General features: G+C 34.0%; 1 protein-coding gene across 1 annotated transcript in view; it reads right to left on the bottom strand.

The window, feature by feature from the left end:
- Diaph2 (diaphanous related formin 2) overlaps window positions 1–12,220 on the bottom strand; it is a 778,808-nt gene that overhangs the window by 391,541 nt on the left and 375,047 nt on the right. Inside the window, exon 21 of the mRNA XM_038316977.1 lies at window positions 8,887–9,126. Within this exon, the coding sequence (XP_038172905.1) occupies window positions 8,887–9,126 (240 nt within the window). The remainder of the gene's footprint in view (window positions 1–8,886; window positions 9,127–12,220) is intronic.

Genomic DNA, 12,220 nt, shown 5'->3' with positions numbered 1-12,220 from the left:
TATCAGAATTTCACTGCTTAATCTTTTGGGAGTGAAACACAATCAAATATTAAAGACAGGAGAGTTGTTGAAGGGTAGGGTTCCAGCATGAAGAGGGAAGAAGATAAGAGAGGAGGGGGTTTGGGGTGAAAATTCACTGTATAAACATATGAAACTGTCAAGCAACCACAAAAAAATTAACAATAAATAAATAAAGCAAGCATATTGGCAATTGCCTGGAGTTGCAAAGTAGAACAGAACAGGGTTGTGAGGAATCTATACTGGGTACTTTGGTGTGGGATCTGTAGTACTAGAAAAATGCCAATTTCACCAAACTTTATTCTAATTGTGTAAGTTTTATTATATGCCAATTATGTCTCACAAAGTCCCTTAAATAAATTATAGCTGAGGATCAATTTTTTTTAAGTAGTAATAAATTTGACTGTTGCTACTGCTGCAAACAAAAAAATCCTCAAAAACTAAATTTATGCTTTAGAAAATCAATAAACACTCTGGCTTTTTTCATACATGTTATAAAAGCTGAAATTTTGGAGCACTACAGAACTTGAAATGGGTCAGGCTATTACTCATGAACAATTCTGACAATCAAGCATTTGTACTATATTTTATATTTTATTTGTATTATATATATACTTCAAATATTTGAATATGATTTATAATAGCATTTGATGTTCTTTCATGTCAGATTTCTAAATATTATACTTTAAAATGGGTTTTATGTCTTGGATGTGACGTGTCCTCCCAAAAGGCTCAAGCGTTGTATAATTGGTCCAGAAATGATAGCATTTTGACAGATTAGAGCAAGAAGTGGGCATGGCATTATAGGTTATATATGTTTGTTTCCATTTAGGTTCTCTCTGCTTCCTTTCTGCCAAGAAGTGAGCTTCCTTGTTTTACTACAAGCTCCAGCCATGATATTCTATCTTTCTTCTTTCCAAGAACCACAAAAGCAACCAACTGTGATGTGAAACCATGAAGCTATGTGTGCCAACCAATCTTCCCTCTAGTAAGATTTTGTGTTCCTTGGGCATTTTGTCACTGCAGTGGTAAGCTGATGAGATACAGGTGTACATGATAAAGATTTCATTGAATTCAAGGAGCAAATTCCTTTCTCTAAAATGTCCATCTCAAATTAGTTTATATTTCATCATACCCAGACCCTTAATCCTGAGCATTAGATATGAAAATGTTTCATTCACACTTATCTAAATAAAAGTCACAAAAGTCTCTTGCTATGGCAAGTAGTGCTTGATTTTTGTGCCTTATTATTGAAATGATGGCTGTGTACATAAAGTAGTTTTAGTTATACAATTATATTTTTGTTTTGAGTCGTTACTGTAAAATTCTATGAAGCTATTTTAAAAACTAACTTTTAATTAAGAGGGGGAGGAGAAGGAAGAGGATTATGGGAAATGAATACATGATGTAGTTGGACTTAAATAATGAATAAAGTAATGAAGCTCATCACTGTACAACAAATGCTAATGAAAATGTGCAAAAAATTAATACAGAAGGTACATAGTTGCTTGCAAATCAATTTTAAATATTGTACCATTAATAGAAATGTGTAGGGGCTGGAGAGAGGGTTCAGTGGTTAACAGCACCTGCTGCTCCTGCAAGAGGAGTTGTGTGCAATTACAAACTTATACATACTGGCTCACTGCTTTCCCTAACTCCAGCTGCAGGTGCTACAAAGCCTTCTTCTGACTTCCACGGGAAGCAGGCATGCATTTACATGCAAGCAAAACATTCATATACATATCCTGATATTGCATAATGTAAATGAAGAAGCCAGAAGAACAGGGAAAAAGAAAAAAGTCATTAAGGCTTTGTGTTCACCCTCATGACAGAATTCAGAGAAAAAAATCAAATTGAAAATGAGTGATGTCCATGTTGAACATGGGACTGGTATGATCCTTTTCCTTTGCACAGAAACGCAGCAACCTTACAGTGTGGGATGTCACCTCACAGTGCTTTATTGCCTGGTAGTTAGTTAACTAACATTTATGAGCAACTTGATTCATTTTTTATGTGTGTTGCTATATCGCGTCCTGCCATCCTTCTTACGGCCCTCCCCACACACTTTTCCCCTTCTCTCTGGCTTTAGCATTACAATGTTCTATATGTATCAGCAAGTTTATAAAAAAACAAAATGATTGGAAATATGTTTGACTTTTCTTTTTCCCTGCAAAAATCCTAGCAGTGGGCTCCACAGAGAGTAAGGGTTCAATAAATGTGGCCGCAATTACCAGAATAAAAAGGTATTTAAATAGATATAAACAATTCCTAAAGCCTCTAAAGTTATCACAGAGCTTAATGTTAGTATAAACTGCCACTTTACAAACTTCCTTCCAGTCATTGGCTACCCTTATTAAGGCTGTGCAATGCGTTCATTAGGAAAGCTTCATTTGCCTGGAAAACCAGTTTGTAACATGAGTGGTCACATTCAGTCACAGAATGCCATGTTTTATTTTGAACAACAGTTTCAAACAGGGTTTAAATCCCCTTTGAGCAGCGCTTTTATAGAATAAAAAAGCATTTGTTTTCAAACTTACTAATTATACTCACTAAATGCTGCTCATGTTGTCGACTTTCCCCCACTGTGAGAATTACAAAATCAGTCATAAGATTAAACTCAGCAAATGACTATGCCAATTCACAGAATACTAAGCCAGCTGGGTTCATTTAAATCTTCTATGGAAACAGTCTTTGTGGTGAACCAAGACAGACCTACAGCTAGTTCCAGAAATCTTCACTTATTTCTGTTCTGGTACTGAAAAATGTTTACAAGCACTTTGAAAAAATGGGAAAATCATCCAGAAGTACTCTTGGAATTTTCTAAACTAGAAAATGTTTTCTTTCAGATAACCATACTTCTCAACCCAGCATGTGTCAATATTACTGTTTAGTCACAATTATTTCCCAAATACAGTTGGGAAATAGTAGGACCTAAGCATTTCGAGGTAATGAATGCCTTTTTTTTTTTTTTTTTTTTTTTGATTTTTCGAGACAGGGTTTCTCTGTGGCTTTGGAGCCTGTCCTGGAACTAGCTCTTGTAGACCAGGCTGGCCTCGAACTCACAGAGATCCACCTGCCACCTGCCTCTGCCTCCCGAGTGCTGGGATTAAAGGCGTGTGCCACCACCGCCCGGCAGTGAATGCCTTTTTGAGGAAAGAAAAGGACTGTAGTGTATGTCTAGATAGGGAGCAGAACTTTTTCAATAAAGAGAAAAATGTGAGCAAAAAATGAAAGATGGTCCCCTGTTCCATCAGTCCCATTCCAACTGGACTTGGTGGTCTCCCGTTAGATCTGTCCCACCCTCTCAATGGGTAAACGCACTCCTCACGGTCCTGACTTCCTTGCTCATGATCTCCCTCCTTTTGCTCCTCATCGGGACCTTGGGAGCTCAGTCCGGTGCTCCTATGTGGGGCTCTGTCATTTTCTCCATCCAATGCCAGGTGAAGGTTCTATGGTGATATGCAAGACTCTCTGAATGTGGCTGACGGTGGAGGAGGACTGAGAAACCAAGGACAACGGCAATGAACGTGAACTCTACAGCATGGACGGGCTCACTGTGAGCCTTGTCAGTTTGGTTGCTCACCTTCCTGGACTTAGGGGGAGCTGGGAGGACCTTGGACTTAACATAGTGAAGGGAACCCTGATGGCTCTTTGTCTTGGAGAGGGGTGGAGTGGGGGTATGGGTGGAAGGGAGGGGAGGGAAGGGGGAGGAGGAGGGAAGGAGATGGAAATCTTTAATAAAAAAAATGAGGAAAAAAAATGAAAGATGACTTTTAAACAGTATTGACAAGGACTACCAATCAAGACAGCAATAACAAAGTACTGTTTTCTAAAGAATTTAATAAACTGAAGATCTGAGGACTTCATGAAGTTTTCACGCAAATGAAACTATAGTGTTGTAAATGTGCAAGATGTAATCAAATTCTGAGAAAACAAGGGATACATTTAAAGTATCAGCAGACTTACACCTTGCATATAAATGATTATTTCAGTTTTGAAAATACTCTTTAAATCAGATCACACATACTATGCTTCAGACCTTAAAGTTTAGACAAAAGGAGAAGAAAGGAAGACTAAGTTATAAGCTGGTTTTTACTCTCTCAAAGTTCAAGTCCACAGCAAATTATATGCAAAGAAATACATTCCTTCATAACTACAACATTTTGAAGTACACAGACAAACTTAACACCTCCTATATTGGGCTTCTCTGAAAATTAATCTCACAACTAGTCATAGAATACATTTTCCACACTGACTTATTTTAAAAAAGTGATTTCAAAAAAGTTGTTCTGAGGGGAAGAATTTTCTATGATGAATTTTTCTACTTTTTTCTCCTGTTCAAAACTATATCAAATGATCGTATTACAGTGCAATTGAGTATATGAATTATATTAATTTACAAATATTTTTTTTAAAAAATTAGTTTTTTTTTGCATACTGGGGATTGAATTCAGAAAGACTTTATCAAGGAAATGTAACACCAATTATGATCTTTTGTGTTCTCTCCTCTCCCTCTTCTCTCTCCCTCTCTCCCTCATTCCCCCACCATTCTTCTTCCTTTCCTCTTACTCTCTTTCCCTTCACCACTACTCTCTAAAGAGATCTCACTCTTCAGGTCAGTCTGGAACTCACTGTTTAGCACAGGGCATCTTAAAACTCCAAGGCAATCCTATTGCCTCAGCTCTCATGTGATGGGATACCATACAGAGCTTTTTTTTTTTTTTTTTTTTTTTTTTTTACTTTCGGTTTTCTGGTGAAGTCTCCCTAACTTGCCCAGATTGGCCATCACCTCCTCTTGCTACTCAGGCAATGCTTAAAACTGCTATCTTCCTTCCTTAGCCTCAAAGGTAGCTAGGATACAGGCCTCCACTGCTAGGTCTGCCCCATTTGAATTACTGGTCTAAAGAGGATAAGAATCATCAATAGGTGACCTTAATTCTGTAAAATGTATGACCATGTAGAAACATGTTATCATTTGAGAAATCACTCATAATCAGAGACACAAACGCCTTACACCAAGTTTCTTTCTACTTTAGACATCAATCTGCATAGCAGCATTATATTATGTAAAGGAAAACAGGTACTCTATCGCTTAGAAATGGGAAAACTGTATTTATTGTCACAGAAGGACATTTGTCAAAGCACATAACACTGTATTCACAGGTTTAAAAAAAATCCTAGTACCACAATCACTTATTTCCAACATTTATAGGGCTATAACTCTTAAATATAAACTCAGAAGGGGATTTATTTTCATTTTTATTTTAATGGTATTAAGGACATTGGAAGTAAGGGCTTCTGATTGGATCTAGGATATAATTTAGAATAAAGTACCAGTCCAAATTTTATGAGATCAGAGTTGAGACAGAAAAACAAAGTAAAATGATGTCCCCATGTGAGGATAACATGTAAAAGTGGTTATCTGCAGTCAAATGGAGGAGACCTCCAGAGAAACCAACCAGAATCTTGGTTATGAGAAAATAATTTTCTTTTATTTAAACCTCTGAACCTATGGTATTTTCTCATGGTACCTGAATTGTCTAATATAGTATCCCATGTTTTCACCTCTATGAGCATTCGGGTTTGTTTGTTTGTTTGTTTTGTATGTTTTACTATTCACAAAAGAAGAAAATTAGCCTTTATTTTATGCTAAACTTCTAACATTTATGATATAATTCACAGTGTTTTAAATAAAATGTGTAGACATTGAGAAAATTTAGAAGAATTCATTTACAGGTTACTGAGGTGCACTATGAAATGTCCTTTGAAGACTTTCAGTTTGCTTCCACTACATGAATTTTCAAAACTGCCAGCATTGTATTCTTATATATTATTTATATAAAAGTATATATATATTACATTTTAATATATATGTATTGCATGTTAATGTTAATATATGTAATATATACATAGTAATATAAACAGAGACTGATGGTAGCTTAGAAAATATTATGGGTATGGGTGTTTTGTGTGTCTATCACAGGTATACAGTGCCTGCAGAAGACAAAAGAGGTTGTCAGATCCCCTGAAAATGTAGTGACAAAGAGTTGTGAGCCACTATTTGGGTGCAGGGAATCAAACAAGGGGCCTCTGGAAGAACAGCAAGTGTTCTTAAGTCAATTTTGGTTGTAAGCTACTAAAAATCCATATCTAATAAACTCAAGCAAATGAATACATAAAGCATGATTGTTTTTTGAATCTTTTATTTACATATATATCATATATGCCACTATACGCTGAAAACAAAATAAGAAACGTTTCTGAAGTGCAGCATTGCTTAGTATTTCAATGACTAAGAAAGAACAGTCCAAGCACTGCAAGTTTATGTTCATTTAGATGGATTTTATTACACTAAAGTACACTGGTTTGGTGACTCACAAGTGATAATTCACTACTGAAATAAAAAGCATTTTACAGCCATTATATCTTTTAGTGTTACTTCTAATTTTGATTAACTCATTCGTTTTCCTTTTCTCCTCAAATATCATAGCAGCTGATTTTGACCCACTAAATATTTTATATTATGCATTAAAGAATAGCTGATAAGTTTAATTACATCAATCCTCCTTTTTCAGGAAATGAATATAGTAATGTATTTTTAGAGGCTCCTGTGAAAAGCAGTGGATAATAATTTTAAAATCAAAGGAGAATTTCATCATTAAAAATTTAGGTGAGAAATGGTATCATTTTTGAAGCATATTCTTCAATTTATTAAAGAAAAAGATCATTAGAATCGTCTTTTATAAGTGAAATTTATCAAAATTTCTAGCTAATCATATATCATTCATTAGTTAATTCCATTTCTAAAAAGATTAAAGATCAAAGCTAACTATTTCTATGCACTTCAGTAAATTTCTGTCAGTTTAGACATTTATATCTATTCAGAATCCTTTGTATTCAAGGAACATCATTTTTATTCCTACACATTGTGGGAATATCAACCATGTATATGATATTTCTCTTTATTAATGACATGTATTTCCCGAAAGTATTTCCCAAAAGATAAAAATCCAACTGAAAAGTGTGTAAAAGTGTGTGTGTGTGTGTGTGTGTGTGTGTGTGGAGGGGAGGATATTGCAAAACCTTTACTTCTTTTTTTCCTTTAGAACACCTATTACTACATGATAGTATTTCCCCCAAGACGATTTTTTATTTTATTTGAAGTTGGCAAAAATCTTTGTGCTAAATCCTTTGAGCATACCTCTAGTGATAGATGTCAGATCAGTGCTATATGGAAAAACTTTTATTTGAAACGTGGATGACAGAAAGAGAGCTCTCTCCAAAATAAAAGACATAAGAATAAAATCTTTCTGTGAGATTAATATAATCTTTTCTTTTTGCATATAAATGAGTAGCTCATTCTTGCTTCAAGATAATCACATCATGAATTTGAATAAGGAAAATTAATGCAGTTTAAAAATGACATATTTGTTCAAATTAAAACAGTTTGAGATATGAATATTTCAAATGTAAAATAGATATATGACATGATATAAATATATACAATATAAATTTATGACTTTATTTAATATATATCTTCATAATAATAAACCAAAAGTATAGATTCAAAAACAACACATAGAAGATACATTCAAGCTGAGTAGCCTCTTAATAAGGCATGATTTTAGTAGGGTAGGTTATTTGGCCTATAATTGTATGAACAGGACCATACTAGTTTTGCCTTATAAATACAGATGTAATTATTCTAATTTATTTCAAGTATTGCCTAATTCTTCTTGGTATTATCTAATGAACTGGCATGTTCCCCACTAAAAGAAGAGAGAATAGAACTATTCTTGAAAAATTATGGTATTTTCAAATTATTTAGTCTATTTTGTTATTGTTATCTTTTTATATAATACTTAAAGAAATATCAGGAATAAAGAGATAGCCAAAATCTCATTACATATATCACCAATCCATGCTTTCCCTTGTACTTATGTATGTTACAATTACTACAATCAAATCATTTTCACACATATTAAAATATAAATTTGTATATTTGCACCTAGTATAGATCAATGTATGAAAAATAAGGAATGTCATATTCATTTGGGATTTTTGTTAAAAGATATTTCTAAAAGGAGTCAAACCTCTGCAATATTTTCTGATCTGAAAAGGGAATAAACAGTGGAAGCATGGGGAGATGTCAAAGTAAGATTACTTCTCTCCAGATGCATTTTCATCTCAAGCTTCCGTAAAGGCCTTCACCTCAGAATGTGTTCAGTTGTCTGTAATAGACAGATCTTTTCCTTAAAAAAGTTGGGCTGCCTTTTCTGGTCATATACAATCACTTTGGGAATTCTGTTTCTTTGTCTCCTTTTCATAAACCTCAAAAAATAATACTCACAAATTTGCCAGTCAAAGCAGTATTTTTATTATTCAATTTTTAAAGTTTTAGGCAGATATCTCGATAATTGGTGAGAGCTTATTGGTTCAATGCTACAGAGACACAAGAGTTTTGTGTTCATAGAGCACAATAATCAAATCATATCCAAAGAAAAATTCCTAGCACTTTTCATCATATAGTTAAGCTCTTCAAATATTACTGGAGACATAAACTATGTAAAAAGAGAGTGAAATATGAGGTTAAACCTATTTTATAAATGAAAATTTTGTATGGTCTATAATCTCCAGGAAGATCTAATCAGAAGGACATGATTAAAAAAGACGTCATAATCTTATACATTTTATTGTGATAAGATTTTTTAAATATTTAGCTTAATAAAGATATATTCAGTTATTAAGTTATCAACTTCACTCCTATGGTATGATTTAGAATTGATAGATTATTCCCACTTAGATCATTTCAGCTTACATACCAAAAAAAAACTGGTTAAAAATTAATATTATTAAATGGTGCCTTACCTTACACAGAAAGTTGATCTTAAAGCCCAAAGACTGGGCATTCCTTGAGCCTGAGTTCATGTAGTTTCCAACCAAAAGAACCAACTCTAAAAGTCTGTTAAAGCTTTCACTTTTCTTCAGCTCTTCACATGCAAGAGTTACTGCTATGATGCCTGGTTTGATATTGTTTATATGTTCTTCAAAGGTGAGTTTGAAAAGAATGCTTGTGAGACGAGGCCGTAACATTTTCACCGAGCTCATCTGGAAGATAAGGAATGTCTATGATAATATTTTATAAAACAGTCTTTCATCTCCTTATTGGGGATAATTTTATGAACAATATTGTAAATTCATATACATGGCCAATAGACTGGTTTTGTTTGTCTTCAGCTTTCCAAGGCAAATTTAGGTAAAGTTTTAAAAATCAGAAGCAGTCATCATGGTTATAATCTAATAAAATACAGCTGAGGATGAACAGTTTCTACATGTTAATTGCAAAACCTTTAGTCACACATAGCATATAGTCAAAAATTGTCCCTGAGATGAAATAAGAAAACTTATACGCATAAAATTGAATTGAATGCACAGCTAGTCATAGATAGCGGGTGTTCATGGCAGTCAAAAATGTAGATCTAATATTTCCTAAGAAATTATCTGTTGGTATAGTTTTGAAACTAGGGCATTAGTGAAGACTAATTGTGAAATAAGTTTTAATCTTATGATTTTTTTCATAAAATATAGTGAATATTTAAATATTTAATATTTTTATTATTTAAATATATTTAAATATTTAAATATTTTCACCTACATGTCAAATGTTAGTGTTAACATATCATTCAAATTTTTATGTTGGTTTTCCTCAAAACAGTTCAACTTGGGTTTTAATTACTTTTTTGTCAGAGTATTGATGCATAATCCAAATTCCCTTTGGTATAGCCCCAATAATAATTATTCTGAGGTTTGAATTTCCTTTGACTCCAAATTAATTAGTTTCCATTTACCAAATGAAATCTGAAAAGGGGATGGGTGGAGACTAGACACACAGGAGCATTTTATGCAAACACAATGAAAAGAAATTATTAAATATGCTAATCATACTGAATTTTGCATGTGTAGTTTAGTTTTTCATGGACAAATGCTGAGCACAGACTAGGCACTGAGATATCTGTAAGCATAAAATTCATTGAAAGCATTAACAATGTCTTTTTGTTTTAAACATGTCTTCACTTTGTACCCAAGGCTTACCTTTGACTTTTGCTTATTCTATCTCAGCCTTTTACAAGGTGATGTTACAGGCAACTGATTCAAATCACAAAGAACCTTCCTGTTGAATCCTCTGTTATGTCCCATATGCTTAAGTTCTGAATACTTGCTTTCTAGCAAGTTGGCACTTTTTGGAAAGTTGTGGAACCTTTAGAAGTATGACTCAGCTGGGGGAAGTGAGTCAATGGGTGCAGTGTTTGGAAGGGTACACAACTGTCACACACTTTGCTTCCTGGTCTACCATGTTGTGAAAAGCCTTTGCCACATAAACCTACCACCATGAACCGATCTGCCCTGCCATGCCTTCCCTTTCCATGATGGACTAAAACCCGAAAATATAAAGCAAATGAAACCTTGCCTCCCTTATATCAGTTCTGTCAGATATTTTATCACATTTATGAGAAAGGTAAGTAATATACCTTCAAAAGCTACACGTGAATTGCTGAGTAAACCATAGTAGCTCTAATAATGAAGCAACACAGTTGTCTAACTCTCCTTTGAGATTAACTTGCTTATTAATGATGGATATCTGCCTCTGTCTATGTGAACTCTTAACTTCAGTGAATTATGTTTTCATACTTTTTCCAGGCAGAAATATATAAGAATGGAGATAATATTGCCCTGATAAAGTATACACATAGCTCTCATCACTTTGGATTATTTTGCTAAAAGTATACAAATTGTCCTCTTGTTTCTTCGGCATTCCCATGACAAGTACAAAGTACTTGTTTTAAGATGCCTACATTTATCTGGAAAATCATAACATCGGCACATGAAAACCACAGCTGACAATAAAACAGATGCAAAATTCTAGATAGACAAAGAGAAATTGAGTTCTAAAGAAATTTGCTGAAAGGAAAAAAAACTTTATACTTAGAACTGCAATGTTTAATAAAAGGTTCACAATAGATAAAATAGATTTTGACTTGAGTGTGAACTTACATATATGTACAGACAGAAAACAGACCTAAAGAAAATGGTAAAGAAAATGGTAGAAAGAAGTTACATTAGAACATGTTTATGCTAGATTGATATGAAAAACAATGTAGAGTTGATGCAAAAGTACATGAAACTGAAAGCTAATGACATCAAAGTCTGTCTCTAAAATGTAGAAACCCCTTTCTGTGTAAATGTGTAGAAAAATCAAATTCTGTATGTATTACCAAGTCACAGTTTTTCTGTCTGTCTTCATATCTCCCCCTACATCATTTCTTCTTTCATCTTACTCACAACTGGCCTGCTTCAGTACTCTGCCTACTGTGTATTGTCATATATGTTTAGGGAACAGCTTATTATATTAGCTACTTTCTTGTTTGTGTGATCAAACATCGAACCAAAGGCAATGTAAGAGAGAAGAGCATACATACCCTGGTACAAAGGCTGAGGGTTCTCTTCATCATGAGAGGGACAACATGATAGTGGGAACATTAGGTGGTGTTTCACATTGTATTTACAGCCAGGAAGCAGAAAGAAAAGAATGCTGATACTCATCTGTGTTTCTTCCCTTTTCTTGTTTTATTTGGTCGTGCACCCTATTTAAATGGATAATGCCATTTACATTCTGGGTGAGTTCTCAATTCATCAACGTGCCATTGGTCCATAATCAAAAAGGAATGAAAACCTTCGCAAGCTATGCAAGAGCTTTCAGTCCTTGTTTTATTACTAATTACACATATGTGTATTTATATTTTCTTCTGTCATGAGTCTCTATTTCAATTCTTGACCTACAATCTCTGATTATGAATTTGATTTTTTTCATTTTTAACAGAGATAGTATAGTCAACAAATAATTCTTAGTAAGAATAGTTATAGTGATAACAGCAGTTAATGCTTCTTGAGAACTTTTTGTCAGAATTTTCTTCTGCTTGAGCTATTTAATTCTTAAAATGATCCTAGGAAAAGTCTGCTGTCTTTACAGTGCAACTATGTATGTGTGATGGTTTGAATGAGACATGTGCCATAGACTCAGACATTTAACCCTTGGTTTCCCATTGCTAAAACTGCTTGGGGAGGTTTATGAAGTGTGTCTCTGCTTCAAGAAGTACATCACTGGAGGAAGGCTGTATGTGTTTATAGTCTCCCTTCACTTCTT

The sequence above is a fragment of the Arvicola amphibius genome, chromosome X (genome assembly GCF_903992535.2).
Source record: "Arvicola amphibius chromosome X, mArvAmp1.2, whole genome shotgun sequence".
NCBI lineage: Eukaryota > Metazoa > Chordata > Mammalia > Rodentia > Cricetidae > Arvicola > Arvicola amphibius.
This window is presented reverse-complemented; position numbering and strand designations above follow the sequence as displayed.